Raw genomic sequence first — 20,827 nt, 5'->3', positions numbered from 1 at the left:
AAAGCAACAATTTAAGGCTGAAGTTCCACCTAAGTATTTAGTTTCCTCTTTGAAGTTTTTTATATTTTCAACTTATCCACATCCAGGGTATCTGATCAGTATTCTAGTCAGATTTCCATCACCTCTCTCCATAATATCTTGCAAAAGATATGAATATGAGGGGAAGGGGGAAATCTAGCCGTTTTACCTCTTCAATCATCATGTAGATATGATCAGAAAGTTAAATGGCTAGATACCTTATTTCAGTAGCTTTTAGAAGCTGTATTGAGCAGTGAATCAAGAACCCTCTCCTGGTCCTGCTGTTATTGTCAGCACATCAGGAATAGGACTTTGTGCCCTGCACCTATGACAAAGTAACCAGGCCCTTGTAATTCTGTAGTACATCCGATTCTAGAACAATTTGCATATTGAGCACAACAGTTCTGCAGCAAATAGAAGTGTTTTTACACACTACAAATGTGTAGTTTAAGGTTACAAACTGAGCTGCAAAATTCCACATCAGTGAAATTTTACACTGCCCATAAGACTCCTTTTAGTACAGAAGAGTTTATGATGAGAAACAAAGCAACCAGGCTTTTAAGTCTAGTATCATTAGGAAAACAAGTTGTGCATCAAACAATTACAACCCATACTTGATGGGGACAACATCCTGACAAATCTTTCCGAAACCCTCCCTTCTGACCTTAAAAAAACCCTCAACCTCACCAAGTGCATATGTTATAGGAGTGCTTATATGTTAGCAGCCATTCTAATATTCAATAAAAGTACTGATGATAGTGAACCCAGAGGGGAATATATGCATCTAGTCCTAAATAGATTAAAATGGCATGACATGCAATAGAATAAGAGGTGCAGCCTTTCAGTTTGAAACAAAATGTGCATTTTGTACTTTGCATTCCAACATCAGTCTATAGCCAGTCAACTAAAATGAATCTATTCATAGGAGTGATCGTAATACCATAATAGTACATCAAAATGCAATTTTTCAAACACAAAGACAACCTTTTTACCTTCTAGACCAGTAAGACAACTAGTCACTTACTAAAAGAAAGTGACAGTTACAAGACAAGCTGCAGCTCGGTCCCCTCTGTTCTCTGAGCACAACCTCTTCCCCCCTCTCTCCCCCTAGTCCTCATGCCTTTACCTCTTCCAGGATGGAATTCTCCCACTCAGACTGGGCCTTGAATGGCAATACATTGTTTATTGCCTACATTTACCCAGCAGATCAGAATGGGTTCTTCCCTTTGGGAGACTGAGTAGTAGTGAACTTAGAGACCAAACGGCCTTCTTAAACAAAATTGTTTGATCTTTATTGGCAGAAGAAGGCATAACATAAGAGAAAAAGGATTTTAAAAACAGTCTCTGTGCATTGCCCTCTTACCTAGAGGCTTACCATCCCCTGATGGAAGTCTAGGAAGGCCTAACTTCTTCAGACACATCAGTGGGCAGCTGAATATCTCCCCAACAACTGCCTCCTCCCTTACAGTCTCTCTTTATCCAGGCTGAGTTCCTTCACCTTTCCTGGCATTTTTGGCCCTGTTGTCCAAAAAATCTGGTGGGCTCTGTGACGGATTCCCCCCGGGGGTGCCACCTGGAACTGGGGTACCACTGCGTGCCCTGACCCACCACCAGCCTGGGCTCCCTTTTACACTGTACTGCTGTAACAAGCTGAAAAGCCCTTTCTCCAGCCTGCACTTTCACCAGCACAACTACAGGTAGGGACGCACCCAGCTCCAGTTACAAGCAGGCAGGCTCTCTGACCAGCCTCTGCCTCAGAAGGCTTCAGCTAGGCCACCTCCCAGCTCCTCAGGCACACATCCCACTCTGGAGTGAAACCCAAAATTATACCATCTTGCATCTTGCGCTGCACAGGGAACTGTACAGCGTAAGCTCATAAAACTCACTCCCTCCCCACAATGTGGAGAGGAATATGTAACAGCCTTTTGCCCCAAGTTATGATTCTCACACACTGGTTTAGAATAAAGCAAAAATAAGTTTAATGAGAAAAAGATAGATTTTATATAATAAGGGATAGCAAACAGATCAAAGCAGACTACCTAGCAAATAAACAAAAAACGCAAACTAAGCTTAATATACTAAATAGATTTGATATGAATAGCAGATTCTCACCCTAAGTGATGATACAAGCAGGCTGCAGATTCTTAAAGGGCAAGCTGCACTTGCTTACAGCTTGAAATCCCAGGTGTTCCATTCACAGGCTAAAAATCCCTAAGTCCAGCACTTCCCCCAGTTCAGTCTTTGTTCCTCAGGTGTTTCCAGGAGTCTTCTTGGGTGGGGAGTCAGTGAAGAACCTAGATGAAGTCACTCCCCTTCCTTATATAGCTTTTGCATATGTCGGAAACCCTTTGTTTCAAAACTTGGTTCCCACACCAATGAGTGAAAAAATACTGACACCCCAAGATGGAGTACAATACCAGGTGACCTGGTCACATGTCCCTATAGAGTCACAGCAGCCATCCCCCACAGGGTTGTTTGTTGCGTTCACAGGAAGGTTCACCATGTGGGAGATAAGCTTCTCCTAAGGCCTATTGTTTCTTCCTAATGGCTCATTAATCTAAATGGGCCCTTCCCAGCCAGCCATCTAGAAAGAGCATTTTGCCTGGTGGGTGTTGCCCAAGAACAGCTACATGTGAAATGGATATAGAGTCAATATTCATAACTTTGGATACCATATATATGCATACCAATAGGATAACCATATTCAGCAAACCATAACCTTTCCAATGACATCACATGACTTATTTTGCATAAAATACATCATAACCATGTCAATCATAATATCACGAAAGAATATGGGGTGCAGTGCCACAGGCTCAATGGGGGGATCAAGCCTCTCCCCTCAGGGCCAAAGGCTCTCCCATTGTCCTGTAACAACCCCCAAGTGTTGCTAAAAGTGTCTTACTGAGAGTCACTGTTTCACTTGCCTACATTTCCCAACAGCCTGTTGATTTAACTATTATAGTCATACAGTAAAAATCCCAATAACCAGGCCAACAGTGTATTAATAAATTACTACGTAACAGCCCCATGTCCATCACAGAAAATTTAACTAGAATCTAGCCAAAATGCATCAACTATATAGTAAGACTGAAAATTATGTTCCAGCTTTACTACTGAGATCTACGTTTCCAACATAAAAATATTTCAAGTGCTGTTTTCCGAGTGTTCTCAGTTGAAATAAGTATCACAAAAACTTTATTTTCAAGTCTTAAGATGTATGTTTGCCATATTTACTATGAAGGTATAAGCAGAGACACCAAAATTAAAACTGCATTTGGTTTCAGTTAAAGCAAAATTTAATCTTAATCTTAATCAGGTATGAAAGTTTATCAGACCCAGAATACACCACTTGGAGTAGATATTTATTTATAAAAAGGTAAGTAACTCCTTTCTGAAGTTTTAGAGCTGGTATCTAATATTTCCTCCAACTCTAATCTATATGGCTTCCTTAATACTTGAAACTTTTAGATGTGGGTGTAAAAACCTCATGCTCACACTTTTGGAATTAAAAACAAATTATTAGCATAATGTAGGTTTAAAGTTATACCATGGAAGCCATTAGGAGTTATCCATTAAAAAATTTTCTACACCGAATGTACAAAGTTTGACACCAGAATTGAGACAGTTATTAATGAGCTATTTCCAGACAGACACTTACATACAACAACCAGAATATACAAGCAGAAGATCCTGCAGGAAGGTAGGAACGTGTTTTGCAGAAGAGTGTGCAAGTGGAGATCCATAACAGTGGTGCATGCCTCCTGCGCACCTTAAGAATTCCATATGGGGAGAAGAACAACTGCTTCAGTTACTTGCAAGTAGAGGTCCAGTGGTATATATAGGGGACTAAACCCCCACAAAAAGAATCAGTGGGTGACAGCAACCTCTCTCCTCTGCTCTGATTGAATTTATGAACTCTGGGCAGTTACCCTCACAAAAGGCACCCCTCCTAAGCTTTACAGCAGTGGCCCTTCCCTCCTGTCCCCCCTGGAGATGTGCAATAGAAATCTCCTTCTGCAAAGGATAGGAAATCTCCAACAAGCAGGGAGCATGGCTGAGGGTTTGGGTTCAGCCGTAAGAGTCTTACAACTTTGAAAGCTTTATGCAACTGATACATCAAATTTCCTATGAGAACTAGAGAGTGGGAGACACCTGCAGAACAAGAAGCCTGTCCAATGGAGCTTCAAGCTCTGGAGAATCAAGGTTCCTGCCCTAGAGCTTATAAAGGGTATGCTTCTGAAGATTCATGTCACCAGGGCTCCCCAGTTGTGCACCTCCTGAAATGCACAGTAGCAGAGCTCTCACCCATGGGTCTCCCAAGGTCTGCAAGTTCCCTTTCACCCTGACAGAACTTGGTTTTATGGGTTTGCAGTGAGCATACAGAAAAGAAAACTGTAAGGCAGCTCTTTCCAAAAAGTATTTTGAGGAAAGAGAACCAAAAACATCTACATTTTATGTCTGTTAATATGATCAAGAGAACAACCAACAATAAAATTATCATTGGGAAAGCTAGTGATTTGCCTTCAGTTTATTTGTTAGATGGTGAATATATTCTGTTGTAAAGACTATACCTGAAGTTAATCCCTGCCCTGAAGGACTGAAAGTTGGGATCCACCTCTTCTCTTCATGTTGGCCAGAAGATTTGTTACTTGATGAGCAGACTACATTTAGTTATATTTCTATCAATAGAAATAATTGCTCAAGTCCTCAGAATTTTGTTGCTAATAAATTTTAAATTCCAAGTCTATGTTAGCTGTAACAGACTTCATAGTCAATCATGAAGAGGACACTAAGCATGCAACATAGCATATAACTATATTGTGTTTAAGTGACAGTACCGCCTCCTGTTTGCTAAGTATGTTTTGATGGCCAAACCCCAGAATGAAAATCCAAGCTAGTGGCCATCAATTAGTAATTTATTCATTAAAACTGAATCCAGCTCTAAACTATGGTGAGGATAAAGCATTACAATGACATGTAAGACCTAAGGACAATGGGATAGAAACGCCAGAATAAAAGGATCCCATTTTAATATTAATTTGATCCAGCCCCAGTCCTAGGATATCTATCTATCTCCTGCAAGATTCTTATATATATATAGGCAAAGTTTACCAGCCTGACTAAAATTCTGGTAGGCAGATAAATGACTTATCTTGCAGTTAACTGTTTGTCCATATGCAGCTCTACTTCTCCACAAATCAGTTATTTATTGCCTCATCATACCTTAGAACCATCTCCTTTTCACCACTAATGGTTGTACTCTCACCTGCCCTCCCGAAACTGTCCTCCAAAGACTTAGCACTGTATTGGTTTAATCTCAGTTTGTATTTGGAAGGTTATCTTCACAATCCTAAGTACTAAAAAATATTTTTTTAAATATGAAAACTTACATTCTGCAAAAGATGACTGCACTTGCCCAGGATCTTACTCACCTTGGGTAAGTGAATTTTTCCAGATCTGTCTATATGATCTACTGTCAGTAGTCTACCAGATGTCAAATGCTTTGCTGTGAACAGAACTACAATTCTACTGTGCATACTGAAAGACCACGCATACCTGAAGCCAGCAGTAAGCATACTGTCTGAATTACCAGTGTTAGAAAAACAAGTTTATCACTTGTTAAAATGCTGGGCTAGAACACATTACCAGAAGTCCAAGATGTAGTTGGACTAGTAGTTGTTTTTTGTTTGGTTGGTTTTTGAGGTGGTGAGGGAGGGGGAGGAGAGAGATGACCAAAAAATGCTATAGTGCTTAGTATCATCATTGATATGCAGGTGAGCAAATGTAAATCCTCCCTGAAGAGATTGTGTATTGTTATAGAATTAGCCACCAATGAGTTTGATAAATATTAATCTATAGAATCAGTGAAATATGCAGCCTAACAACATGATTTATAGGATTCAGCATACACTAATTTTGCAGTAAGCATCACTGCCACCTTTTAGTAGCCTATTTCATTTACTGAAAAAACAGTTTTTCGATAATTATTCAATAAATTCAACTAGCCTCCCTCCCTCATGATATCCAGAGAGGTTTTAGGCTTTCCAGGAGAATCAAACAGGGAACTGCAATTCCTAACCTTCTTGTTTTGATACAGAAGAATTTACAGACTATATCAATGTAATTATATAAATCTGCACAGCTGTAGAAGAGCAGAGATGAAAGCTTGGAAGTACTTAGTTTCTTGGTTAACATGAATGATAACATGGAGAAGATAAGAGGATTTCTATGACTCTCCAGGGCTCCAGTCTAAAGTTAAATATTCATCTTAACTTGAATATTTTGACTGCAATACATCACATCTAACAAATTCTTTTTGTAAAATCACTTACTTATAACTAAGTTAAAATACATTGGATGTAACAGATGGTAACTGTAACATTAAAGAAAGTTTCTCTATTTTTCAGTTTTACTTTGTGCATCTGACAGCACCTTGTAGTCAGTTTTTCTAATCTGAGTGGGTCTTTCATAGAGAGGAATGTAAATAAAAAAAATGATAAAAACCATTAACAATACATGTCCATTAGACATCTACACAGATTAAGTGTTCAACGTCAATTTTTCTCTCATACAGAAGTGAGAAGGTTTTTTTTTATCCTACCACGATCATGAGGAATGTGCTGTGCAGGACTTAGAATTGAAGAGTCTTTCGTCAGCGAACACATTAAATGTGATGAGGAGGGATTAAAATGTTTTTAAAAGATACTTTAACTGGATATTTCCTTGCTTTAAAGAGTTTGTGTGGAAAAGTGTCCTTTAAACAGGTTTATAACTAACTCCCTTCTGTGGGAATTTCCTTGTTTTTCAAGTTGTGCGTAGGGGTTAAGTGGAAATGACACAGTCCATTCCCTCCCCCATAGTAATGTTTATGTACTTATACATAGGGCACTAATTTCAAAGACAAGAAGGACATAGAGAGGGTCAAACTGATGTTTTTAGTTTGTATTCATTTACTAAAAGAGAAGAAACTATTATTTTCCTGAGAAAACGTAAAAATATGTAGTACCCCAGATCAACCTCTAAAAGACTAACTGGCAGGAACCTCAAAGATGGGTAGCATGGGACTAACAGTAAATTTGTTGAATACACAAATGTGTTTATGATGTAACTGTCAAAATGCTAAATGCTGTGTAAATTGTGATCCATTTAATTGAAATGCTTAAAAAGCAAACCTTAATTTGCAAAACAAGATTACAAAAGACTATAAATCAGTGGTCAAATCTGAAAGGTTTGGTTTAAGTACTTGCTTAACATCATATTGGATGTTTGTGGCAGAAGCAGGGAGAGAACCCATTTCTCCTGAGTACCAGCTCAACTTCATAACCACATCCTCAAATAGGTTATCATGCAGTTAAAGGCACTCTGATTCAACTGCATGTTTCATTGTTGTGGAGTGTTAGGTATGCAAGAATGCTCCATTTTATAGAAGATTGCCAGGGACAGATTAGGCATAATGTATCTGAGAGGCAGTGTGGCTAAGGCTATGTCTACACTATGGACCTTAAAGCGGCACAGCTGTACTGCTGCAGCTGTGCCGCTGGAAGGTCTCCCATGTTGCTGCTCTATGTCGACAGGAGAGCGCTCTCACGCAGGTATAAACAAACCACAACTAACGAGCAGTGGTAGCTACATCGGCAAGAGAGTGTCTCCTGCTGACATAGCGCTGTCCACACCAGCACTTTTGTCAGTCAGGGGTGTGAAAAAAAAAATACCTCCCTGACCAACAAAAGTTTTACCAACAAAAGTGCTTGCTTTTGGCATACTATGGACCTAGGGTAAACATTTCAAAAGTGCCTAATCGACTTAAGAACCTAAGTCCCATTGACTTGCAATTAAACTTACCTACGTGTACACTATAGACTAGCATATGCTGGCAAAACCATGTCAGCATAGCACTCTAGTGCAGAAGCAGCGAATACCAACAGAAGGCATTATTCTGCCAGTGTCATAACACCACCTCACTGAACGTTAGCTATGCTAAAAGAATGCTTCCGTCAGCGTAATTGCATCTACATTGCGGGGTTGTGTCAGGATAGCCCTATGTTAGTCATGGGTGTGGTTTTTTCATACCCCCTGACCAACATAGCTATGGAGGTGTAAGTGTAGACCAAGCCTCCTCAATGCATAATTCACTTTTGAAATTGTTATGAGCTCTTACCTCAATAAGGCACTTTTGAAATTTTTACCCAGAGCTCTAATCCCAGCTCTGTCAAAACTGACCTTATTTTACCTCTGTGGCTCTCAGTTACTTTATCTGTAAATGGGGATGAGTGAAACCCCTAGAGCAGCTGCATGAGGCCTTGCTCAATAAGGGTTGTGAAGTGCGAATAATTAAGGCTATGTTTTAGTTTCACTAAAAATACCCGTAAGTCACAGACAGTAAACAAAAATTCACGGCCCGTGACCTGTCCATGACTTTTACTAAAAAGACGGGTGACTAAAACCTTGTGGGGGTGGGAGGGTGCTGGCCGGGGGCCTGCATAGGTGCTGGGGTTGGCGGGGCCGGCAGGCTCCCTACCGGGCTCTGCACCTCCCCACCCTAGCAGCAGAGTTTGGGTGTGGGAGGGAGCAAGGGATTAGGGCACAGGATGGGGTGAGGCGGGCTCTGAGCAGGACTTACCTGTGGGGCTTCCCGGAAGCGGCAACATCCCCCTCACACAGCTGTTAGGTGGAGGTGTGGCCAGGTAGCAGGGGTGAATAAAAATCAATGATTTTTTTAACTGATTTTTTTAAAATTTAAAATCTGATTTCTTTGATAAAATACTTTGAGGAAAAAACTATCTAAAGATAGTTTAAATTAAAAAGCATTATAGCTCAAAGATATCTCATCATGGAATAGGGATTATAAATTCTAATTCTACAGTATGACAGAATATAGTCATGTAATGTTTGCAAAAAGTTTTGTAAATGAGTTTCAATAGTTCATAGATTAGGGACCCAATCTTATGGGGTTCCAGGAGCTTCTGTATAGATAATTTAGGTTAATTTTTCTATCTATCCAATGGAACTCAGTGCTCAGTCTACAAGATACCACCAGAGATGGTTATTTTGCAGTTCTCAAACTGAGGATGTGTCTCTCCGGAGATAAGGGTTGTGAAGTGCGTTAAAAACAAATACTGGTTAAAAACAAAAATATTTTAAATACATAAATATATAGAGAGGTGAGAAACAACAGGCCTCAGCCCCAACCCTATTGTCCCTCTGCAAATTTCTGTACACAGCGTCAATCCCTTACCTCTCTCTAAAAGTGCAAAGTTTCAAAAAGTTCAATGAATAGAAGATTGTTGTGGGTGGAACAGATCTGGACAAGGAGAAGAAGTCTGGAGATAAATGTGAGAAGGGAGGGACAGGCAGTAGAAACAAAAGTGAAACTGTTTGAGCAGCATATTCCAGAAGTCTTGAGGTCTTTCTGAGTGTAGCCCTCATTCATTTGAGATCTACCATACCATTCTCTCACTAGAAGGGAAAAACTATAATGGCAGCAGGGTGTAAAAGAGACCCAGTCTGGGAATAAGAACCCTTCAAGAAATATATGTTTGTTGATGATGTTTTAAAGAAAGTCACACCAGTGAACTGGTGGAAGTCACTTAAGCACTTGGAGTCAGAGACTGTTGAAGTGATAATTTCATTTTTAACAGCAGTAGCTTTTTCTGACGGTGAGGAAAGAATATTTTCTTCTTTTGGACTAATTCATTCCAAACTGAGAAATTGTTTGGGACCTGAAAAAGCAAAAAAGCTTGCTTTTCCAGATTATGAACAAACAAGAAGATGAAGATGACTGAGTTAGCTGCAGAAGCCAATATTTTAAGTTTCTCATGTTGACCTTGGCTGACAGTTGTTTTAATTTTTGTGGGTGTTTTTTTTTAAATATTTCATTTAACTATTTTAGTTAACAATTTTAACAAAAACAAACCTGATTTTAAAAAACTTCAAAAATTCATATGCTTGTTTTGTTAAAATATGTTTGCTGTTGAAGAAAAAAAATCCAGAATACATAACATTGTTGTTTTAGTTAAATAACACAATTTAAGTATCTGTCTGATGACGTTCTCCTAATACAGCACGGTAAGAAAATCCTCCAAATATTAATGATTAACCTGTTGAATTGGAGATCCTTCACCTCCCAATAACTTCATAAATATCTGCTCCACCTCATAACTTGCTTACCACAAATGAAATTACCTTTAAGGAAGTAATGCGATCAATTTATAGCACAAATGGGGTAGGGAGGCAAGGAGACAAGTCTCCCAAGCCAGATCACCATCTGTCTCTTCCCCTGCTTAACAAAGCCTGTTGCTATTGAAAAGTTTGGTGGTTGAGTTTGTCTTTTTGCCTGTTTAAACATACTTTCTCCTAACAGTATTGGCTAACCTCCAACTCAAAAATTCCCTCAAAGACAAAAGTGGCAATTACCGCACACAAATCTAAGAGACATTCAGCATGATGGGCTACTTCAGGAGAAGACCAAGAAGAACATGAGTTGGAAGTCCAATGATAGTGGAGTTCTGCAAACATGAACTCAGGCTACGGCTGCCATTTTGCCTTTCCGACACATTCCCTTTTTCCTTATCTGAAAAACCTAGAATGACTGCACCAAGTCAGGCATTACTACTATTTTTTTTTTCCCAGTATCAAGATTCCCCATCACATAACAGGTAAAGCACAAACTGATGCAGTACAATCCCCACCATTTTGCCCCTCAGCACCCACCAATCCTAGATGAAAGGATGATACCAAGAAGCGAAAAAATAAGTTCAACAAGGATTCTGTTAGATCCATTAGTATGTCACTATTACATGTCTTTATACTGTGTGCTTAGTTTGTCGCTTACCTTGTTAACTATAGAGGTACAAAAAGAAAAGGAGTACTAGTGGCACCTTAGAGATTAACCAATTTATCTGAGCATAAACTTTCGTGAGCTACACCTCACTTCATCGGATGCATACGCTTACAAATAATAACACCCCCCCCCCCAACATTAGCACAGCTATAAGCACTACTCAAAATTAAGTTAAATTGTATATATTTCACAAATTAATATTCGGATTAAGCAATCCTCAATTATACAGTTTGCCAGGATTATGACTTGACATTTACTGCAAGAAAAATAAGCTCTACAAACTGATCCTGATAAAGTATTTCTGCAACAATGTAATAAAGCTTTATAAAAGTTGCTGACTTCCCACTGACATTACCCACTATAAGCCTCAATCCAGCAAGGCACTTACCATGTGCTTAAAATTAAAGCATATGCTGAAGCACCTTGCTTGACTGGGGTCACAGGGAATATTGTATATTTCTCTTACTTCTGAGATGATCTACTTAAATATGCTGGTATGTCACTTACTGACAGATAAGTCTACATTTTGTCATTGATCCTGCAAAATTAGCAAGATCACAAAACTTCTTCACAAAGAGCAAAACCTTGGTATGTGAAAACAAAACAGTTAGACTTTCCCACTTTCTTTAAAGATTTAAACACACAGAACATATTCTTGTATCACTTACGTGATAAAAACCTTTAAGCTGTGTGAGATCTGCTGCTGTTTTTCTTCTTGCCTTAAATAGCTATTATACAGTTTTGACCAGCAATCACAAGATTTTACATGGTAATGTTAAGCAAGATTTAATTTAATGATGTCACGCAGTATATGCTAACACAAGATAACTGGGGTCCACCACAGCAGCTTCCTGGCTGCTTGTCACTCAGCCCCCCATCAAAAGTCACATCTGTACATCTCCGAAACAATAGCCACAGCAATGATTTCCTTCTAATTTGTCTGAAACGGAATATACAAATGAAAGGGTTGCCCACTGAAAATTATATTTTATAAGCAATGTTTAAAAAAAAATACCATTCCACAAAGCTTCAGATACCCCTAACGTAAGAGTTATTGAAACTATTATTCAATCATATTGTTGCAGACAGAAGTAAAAGTTTATGAACATTTCTAGCAAAGAGACCCTTACAACTGCTCATGTTATGGCTGGCCTTTCCTATTAAAATTGTCCATAATGAAACTTTAGCTGAATTACAACCAAAAGGTGTGTCAGACTGGAAAGAGTTTTGACAGAAATGTTAATTTAAAAACAACTTAGTAACAGAAGTCATGTTTAAATACTAAAATGCAATTCATAGAAGTATCCAACCTATCTCAACAGGACACTTCTCTCTTATGAGACCATACTAATCAGAGTGAGATTACATGTGATGGCGTATTTACATAGTCTTAGGAAAGGTCCAAAATAGACACTTCGCCTAACCCCCAAAACAGGAGGATTTAGTACCTGAGGAAATGTTGAAGGCAAGTCCTTCAATATGGGTCAAAGTAGGTCAAATTTTTGGCCCTCCAAGTTTAGACACACTTGATGTACACTTACAAATAATAAAACTGCACCTGGCTTATTAGAACTGTAAGAATAAAGTCTGTTAAAATTATCAGTTATGTAATATAATTACGGGTCAGTTCCTGCAAGGTAATGGATGCCTTCAATTTTCATTGAACTCAGAGGGAGATGAAAGTGCTCAGCACCTTACAAGTTTGAACCCTTTCTTAGTATCAAGACAGTTACAGTGTTTGGTCATATCTGATTTTGACTTACACCTGCTAGATATAGAGAATGTGTTAACCACTCTTAGATAAAGCACAAAGGATAAAAAGTAATGAATCTGTTTTTTAGCATCTTTTCTCTGCTAAAGCCTTCTTAATAGGTTAAAGGTAATTCTGTTGAAATTCAACATGTAGCTTATGCAAGTCCACATGAGAAAAACAGAGAAGCAGCTTTGTACATTTATATTTAACCCTAAATGTTATTAACATGAAACCTGCTCAGAAGGAATTGAATTCTTGAATTTGTCATCTCATGTACAGTAACGCCTCACTTGAAGTCATCCCGATTAACGTTGTTTCGTTGTTACATTGCTAATCAATTAGGGAACATGCTCATTTAAAGTTGCGCAATGCTACCTTATAAAGTCACTTGACAGCCTCCTGTTTAGTCCACTGCTGCAGGAAGAGCAGCCTATTGCAGCTAGTTGGTGAGGGCTTGGAACCAGGGTGGACTGGCAGCCTCCCTATCAGCTCCCCTAAGTTCCCTGTGCAGCAGCCACCCAGCAGGCTATCAATTGCCAGCAGTTCAGCTCTCCCTCCCCCCATTGCCATGTGCTGCTCTTGCCCTCTGCCTTGGAGCTGCTCCCAGGAGCCTCCTGCTTGCTGTGCAGGGAGGGGCCTAATGTCAGGGTGTCCCCCTTCCCCTTGCTCCTGCACCCCGCTTACCCCATCTCCATAGAGCAGGGGGACACACAACAGACAGAGCTTCCTGGCAGCAGCTGTGGTCTCAGCTTGCTGATTAACTTAACAAGACAGTGTACTTAAGAGTGGGTCAGCAGTACTTACAGGGGAAATGCACATCTCTCTCACACACACAGTGTGTGCGTCTGTCTGCCATGCTGTCTCCCCTCCCTCCATTCCTGCTGCCATGTAGAGTGTGAGACTACCTTAACAATGAGTTAACTCCTGAAGGTTCAGCCAATTGCTAGTTCATCATTTAGCATGAAGGCATTCCCTGGGAAATATCCCACCCTCTGATTTCACCACCTCAACCAAGCTTCACAATCATCATTTCTGAGTACAGTATTAAACTGTTTGTTTAAAACTTATACTGTGTTTGTGTGTGTGTGTGTGTGTGTGTGTATAAATAAAAAATGTGTAAATAAAAGTGTGTAAAAAATATAGTCTTGTCTGGCAAAAAAAATTCCCTGGAACCTAACCCCCCCCCATTTATATTGATTCTTGATTATATTGAACATAAACTACAACATTAAGTGAGGAGTTACTGTATTCTTAAGAATTAAAAAAAATAGTCAACTACTTCTTTGTCTAAACAGAACAGTTAGAAGTTTATCTTTTGGACACAAACTACTCATAACGCTTTTCTGGTAAGCTTCCAAACTACATAACTGCATGCTTAATTTGAAAAAAACAGTTGAGAGGTACATCAGTTGTATCTGGCACCAAAAAGTTCCCAATAGAAGCAAATTAATATTAAGACAGTCTTGCCAGAAAAGTGTTGCCAAACTTATTTTTAGCAGATCACTTGCATTATTTTCTTCTGTTATGGAACTTACACAGTACAGTAGAACCTCAATTTCACAAACACCAATCTTACAGACAAACATATGAAACATTTTTCCCTAATGGGGTAGGAGTGGGATGGAGATCACATAACTAAAGTGATGTTGATGAAGGACAAGTTAACATCCCTTAATATTCCAGTGCCTTCAGTACACTGGAAATCAGTTTGCAATGGTTTGAAGACCAAGAAGAAAGTGATGCAGTGCAACATGCTGAAACTTATAAATCATACCTTCTGCAATTTTCAGCTTTTTGAACTTCTTTATTTTATGAACTCCTTAATCCCCAGTTTGTAAAATAGACATTCTACTGTATTTAAACTGAATTTGTTTATCAATGCACATAATCTTTATTCATGTATTTGAGTATTCTTGCATTGTGATTTGTTAGAAGGATATCAAAATATTACTTCTGTCTAACAATGTTATGTCTACTTTTCTTAAGAGTAATATCTAAAGTTAGAAGAAAGGCTATATAGGGGTCTCCACCTAGAATTGAAAGACCTGTTACCCCTATATAGTCAGTAACTTTCCCCTTTTGTTTATGTGGTGTTTCACAAAGCAATAGGGAAGAAAAAACATTTAAGAATAGGAACAGATGATTGTGAACACAGAAAATGGCAAGGAGACTAAGAGGCTGGTATAGCACCAGAAGCAAATTTTTTTTTTATTGTCTTGATTTCAAATCAACACTCCATTTAATACTTCTTCCTTAAGATATGACAAAATTTTCATTAACTTACAATCTGAGCAATCTCAATCGAATTGGGTTGCACAAGCTGCTAGGAAATCCTGAATTTGACACTACACTGAAGGTAAGCTATTTCAATTAGTTGTAGTAATGATCTAATTGCACAGTACAAAAATATATGAAACTGCATGTAATGTATAATTTATCCTGTAACTACATACAGATCCCTGTATTTAGGGAATTTTTTTTTTTATAAGTTTGATGGTTTAGACAGTCTGTTGGTACAAAAACCAACCAACCAAAATTCTTACTTCTTGAGGTCTTTCAATTATAACCCACAAAATATCGTTTACACCACTGCCATAGAAAGCTTTGACCTTCAACCTCTCTCTCACACATACATACTAGACACACATACTTTGTAGAAACCAAGGATTAGGCCATGCTTTCCATGTTTGTACAGCAGCAAGCAAGCTTACTCTTTTCAATAAACAATTCTGAGTAACACTGTTCACTTACAGCTAGATTGTACATACGAAACACTTGACAAGCGATCTGCTAATAAAGTACTGGCACTTTTTGTACTTGGAAGCATGATTATCAAAATCAAATTCATTTACTTCTGTCCGAATGGATTTGGTTCTCTCTGTAAAAGACTAGCCAATGACACCTGGATTATATCATACTTTGTAAGTATTCCTTGTATTCCTACACCTAGAAGATAATAAGGTGATAAACAACAGTCAGAATGGATTTGTCAAGAACAAATCATATCAAACCAACCTGGGGTGACCAGATGTCCCAATTTTATAGGGACAATCCCAATATTTGGGGCTTTTCTTACACAGGTTCCTATTACCCCACACCCCCATCCCGATTTTTCACACTTGCTCTCTGGCTATCACTACCCTAAACCAACCTGATAGCTTTCTTTGACAGGGTGACAAGCCTTATGGATGGGGGGAAAGCGGTAGATATGGTATATCTAGACTTTAGTAAGGCTTTTGATACTGTCTCCATGACCGTCTCATAAACAAACTAGGGAAATACAACCTAGATGGAGCTACTATAAGGTGGGTGCATAACTGGTTGGAAAATCATTCCCAGAGAGTAGTTATCAGTGGTTCAGTGTCATGCTGGAAGGGCATAACAAGTGGAGTCCCACAGGGATCAGTTCTGGGTCTGGTTCTGTTCAATATCTTCATCAATGATTCAGATAATGGAATACAGAATACACTTAAAGTTTGCGGACAATACCAAGCTGGGAGGGGTTGCAAGTGCTTTGAAGGATAGGATTAAAATTCAAAATGATCTGGACAAACTGGAGAAATGGTCTGAAGTAAACAGGATGAAATTCAAGAAGGACAAATGCAAAATATTCCACTTAGGAAGGAACAATCAATTGCATACATACAAAATGGGAAATGACTGCCTAGGAAGGAGTACTGCAGGAAGGGATCTGGGGGTCATAGTGGATCACAAGCTAAATATGAGTCAACAGTGTAATGCAGTTGTAAAAAAAAGCAAACATAATTATGGGATGTATTAGCACAAGTATTGTAAGCAAGACATGAGAAGTAATTCTTCCGCTCTACTCCGTGCTGAGTAGGCCTCAACTGGAGTACTGCCTCCAGTTCTGGGTGCCACATTTCAGGAAAGATGTGGACAAATTGGAGAAAGTACAGAGAAGAGCAATAAAAATGTTTAAAGGTCTAGAAAACATGACCTATGAGGGAGGATTGAAATAATTGGGTTTGTTTAGTCTGGATAAGAGAAGACTGAAAGGGGACATAACAGTTTTCAAGTACATAGGAGGTTGTTATAAGGAGGAGGGAGAAGAACTGCTCTTCTTCACCTCTGAGGATAGGACAAGAAGCAGTCGGATAAAATTGCAGCAAGAGCGGTTTAAGCTGGACATTAGGAAAAACTTCCGAACTGTCAGAGTGCTTAAGCACTGGAATAAATTGCCTAGGGAGCTTGTGGAATCTCCATCATTGGGGATTTTTAAGAGCAGGTTGGACAAACACCTCTCAGGGATAGTCTAGATAATACTTGTCCAGTCCCCTGCACTCAAGGCAGGTCTAGATGACCTCTCCAGGTCCCTTCCATTTCTATGATTCTAAGGTCAGTCATCTTATATTTCACCTATCTGTTCCATTAGTCATACTACATTCTAGTTTCACCCTTCCAATGGATTTTCAGTTATATCAGCAGCATTATTAGGCTGTTGAATTCATTAACATTTTTGCCTTTTAACATCATATACATCCAGGATGATTAGTAGATTATTAGTTAAATCGATCATATAGCCACATCATCTTCCTTAACTCCTCCTCCCAACAAATCCCTGACACCTATCTATAAAGTAGTGAGTCTTTTTAACCTTGATTGAATAAACTAATGTAGGCCACTATAATCATCATCTATGGGAAGAACTAAGACATGAAATGAAAGAACTCTTTTCAATTCCATTCATCCACCACTCCACTCCTATTTTTAGACTCCACTTCGGCTTGGAAGCAGAGTGCCGAGTAACAGCAATTCTTTTTCCATCAACTTGCCACTGCTTAGCAGCAACAGTACTTCCTGTCCTTAAATGTGAAGGCACTGCCTCCCCCCACCCCCAAAAACAAAAAACAAAAAAACACTCCTCTGCATCGTCTCTCCTTATCTTTAAAACTGAAGGAGGAGAGACTATTTCTCCCGTTAGTTTCTCTCACCACCTCCTCTTCACCCTTCTCCATTCCCTCAAAATCTCAAAGACAGAAGCTTTAATGTTGCTACGTAAAATAGGTGTGGCAAAAATGCAGTAGCCATACAATGATAAACTACTTATTTGCATTCTTGTGGTCAGACCCTTTTACATCTGCCTGTGAAACAGAAACATGAAAGAAAAGTCCTTCAGTATAGTACTAGAACACTTTAACTACAATATTCTGGCTCCCCAACTCTCCTTTAACATATTAGTCAAAGTTTTTTTTTTCTCCCAGAAATAGAAATGTGCCATTGAGTTACAAACAGAAAATGTTAAAAAGGACATCAGAAACTTTGAATCTAGTCTCTCCCACCCCACACTCTCCTGAAGGCCTGAGAGTTCTTTCAGGTAGCACACCCGCCCTTCAGTTCTCAGCAAATTTTTGGTTTTACAACAACATTTTTTTATAAAGGTTTTCCATGCTTGTGGCTATGGGTAAGTTCCATAAAAACAGAGGAAGACCACCAACTACACAGCTGAAAATAGCAACATTAATTACACAGAGTGCTGTCAAATAAATGCACAACAGAAAAGTTTTCAAATCTTTCTTAATAACCTAAATGTTACTTGTAATAGTAAGTAAAAAACATTACTACATATGTATTTTAAGTTGGTATCCCTTAGTATACTGCAACTTTAATTCTGGGCTGCCAGATCAAATATGAAATAGCAAAACTGTAGCTATAAAATACAGGAGTTCTTATATTGTCAAATATTTGCTCTGTAAAAAGACTAAATCCAACCCTGTTTAAAGCATTCAGTTTACATATTTTTTCCATTTCTGTTTTTTTAATATACACACATACATACACTTCCTTTACTTAGAACAATGGTCAGCCTTACCAGCACAATGTAACTGGATGTCAGTCTGTGTGTTAAACAGGAGTTCCTTTAATTACTCATATTTTCAAGATTAATTTAAACAGATTAAAAGGATTGGAATCCAATAGATTTAAGGCTACATCTTAATGTAATTTGCAAGGAAAGTAAAGCAAACTAAGAATTTATACCTCTTAAATCAATCTTGGTTTACATGTGGTTTCCTCCTTCCTTCCCTATTCATATGGCTAGTTCAGTGGACCAGGATCAATAAAATCTTTTCCAAATGGTATTCTTGTTTCCCATCCAGGCCCTGCCCACCCTGTATGAAATAGTTACTTCCCAAAGTCCACTTCCTCTTCCATTCCTCAGACCTGAAACTGCTCCCAACGCCCCTGAGTCTTGCACAATATCCACAGCCTCCTCCCCACATTTTAGACAATCCCTGATGTGACATTTACATCCAGATTTTTTTGTTCCCAGACTATTATCAAAATGAGATCTAAAAAGACTAAAAATACATAAGTTTCAGAGTAACAGCCGTGTTAGTCTGTATTCGCAAAAAGAAAAGGAGTACTTGTGGCACCTTAGAGACTAACCAATTTATTTGAGCATAAGCTTTCGTGAGCTACGATGAAGTGAGCTGTAGCTCACGAAAGCTTATGCTCAAATAAATTGGTTCGTCTCTAAGGTGCCACAATTACTCCTTTTCTTTTTAAAAATACATACATTTTTATTCTAAACCCCACCAGGTAATACAACAGGCTACAGCCGCATATTGTACATGCAGTCTGCTAACCCACCACCCCAAAACCAGGTTAAGTTATATTTCATATTAAATGTTTAAACAACATTTAAAGTCACACTGACATATTCACCTAATGAGGTCCATTGTTCCCAGCTCAGATCACCCACTCAGCTGATCAAATCATTTCAAGCATTTTAAGCGTCAGAATAAGGAAAAACAGATAAAAAAAACCAAACAAACAGAGAATAAACCTGACTCTAGATTATATCCCCTCTCCTCCTGTATGCACATGCAGACACAGGCTACAGGAAGGCTGCTGGTGAAGTGATCTCAAAGGAAGAGAGGATGAGGGATATAGCCTAGGGGTTGCAGTGGGAGGGGGAGTTGAGGGAAAGATGCTAGCCTCCAAGAACACACCTACCATATTTTCTCGGAAAGGATCAAAAGGGGGTTACAACGACAAATAACTGAGGACAGAAGATGCCAGACTACCCAAAGTAGCCATTATGACCCCCCACTATCGCCGACAGAAGAGGCCACAAAGACATATCCTGGAAAGGAACAAGACAGCACCCGCACCGAGAGTACCCAGGACCCTCCTTATCGCCTCAGGAAAGCGGCTGGGTTCAGGAGAGGCGGTTCTGGGCTGCTGTGACAATAGCAGACTGACGTGGTTAGCGAGAAGACACTGGAGGGTATCCACTCTCCTACCTCCTCCCAAAGAAGGGTTCCGGCTGGGGATCGCAAGAGCAGCCCTTACACGAGAGGCTGCAGGCCAGCGCCCGCTCCCCCAAACCGGAGCTGGGGCAATGTCCCGGCTCCGGGTTACACAACAGGAGAGCTTAGGACACGGGCTGAGAGGGCTACAATGGCAGCTCACGCAGGGGGATGCTACACCTCCCCCCACCCCATACACACCCCACCCATCTCCTCTCCGCCCGCGTCTCCTGCCCAGCCCACACGGGACCCTCTCCCCTGCCCCCAGGCAGCGATGGGAGCTGAGCGCTCCCACCCCCCTCACCATGAAGTCGCTGGCGAAGTTGTCGTCCCCATTGTGGTCCGTGTCCTTCATGGCCTGGACGCGCTGGATGAATTTCCTCAGGATCTCCTCTTGCTCCATCCTGCCTGCCGAGCCGGAGCCCGAGCCCCGGCCGCCCCCACACGATCCCCGCCGCCGCCTCGGCTCTCTCAGGCCGCCCGCCTCCCCCAATCCCGAAGCCTCCCCTCACACAACTTCCCTCCGGCTCAGCGCCACCCGGCCGCCTTCTCCATCCTGCCTCCGGCCGCTCGCCCCTCCCCACAGCAGTCCCTGCAGCCGCCGCCGCCACCGACACGGTCAGAGAAGGGACACGACGATACCAACCCCCACCCCCCTCCTCCCGCGCAAGCGCGGGAGCGCCACTCAGCATTTTCTTATCCCGCACTAAGAGTCCGACCCCACCCCCGGCTCCTACCATTGGCTATTTGTTCAAAAGCTTCTCTGTGATTGGTTGTACAGAACATCAGTCACCGGCCGTCCCTCCCTTTATTCTCCTCCCCCCTCAGGTTCCCGTGGATAGGACCTTCCTGAAGCGCTCTGCATGGAACTTTGGGAGGGACCACTAAAGCGAGCAGGGGGAAGAATGTAGGGGAAGTCAGCGGAGAGAGGCAAGCTCAGTG

General features: G+C 40.2%; 1 protein-coding gene across 3 annotated transcripts in view; it reads right to left on the bottom strand.

The window, feature by feature from the left end:
- Positions 1-20,521, bottom strand: part of PTPN12 (protein tyrosine phosphatase non-receptor type 12) — a 147,507-nt gene extending 126,986 nt beyond the window's left edge. Inside the window, exon 1 of one of the 3 annotated variants that reach the window (XM_048836452.2) lies at positions 20,190-20,521. In XM_048836452.2, the coding sequence (XP_048692409.1) occupies positions 20,190-20,288 (99 nt within the window). In that variant the 5' untranslated portion in view covers positions 20,289-20,521. The remainder of the gene's footprint in view (positions 1-20,189) is intronic. The other 2 variants (XM_048836451.2, XM_048836450.2) reach the window with 2 other exon arrangements.
- Between the last annotated feature and the right edge of the window lie 306 nt (positions 20,522-20,827).

Source organism: Caretta caretta, chromosome 1 (assembly GCF_965140235.1).
Source record: "Caretta caretta isolate rCarCar2 chromosome 1, rCarCar1.hap1, whole genome shotgun sequence".
In the NCBI taxonomy this organism is placed as follows: Eukaryota; Metazoa; Chordata; order Testudines; family Cheloniidae; genus Caretta; species Caretta caretta.
Note: the sequence above shows the minus strand (reverse complement) of the source record. Positions and strands in the feature narration are given on the sequence as shown.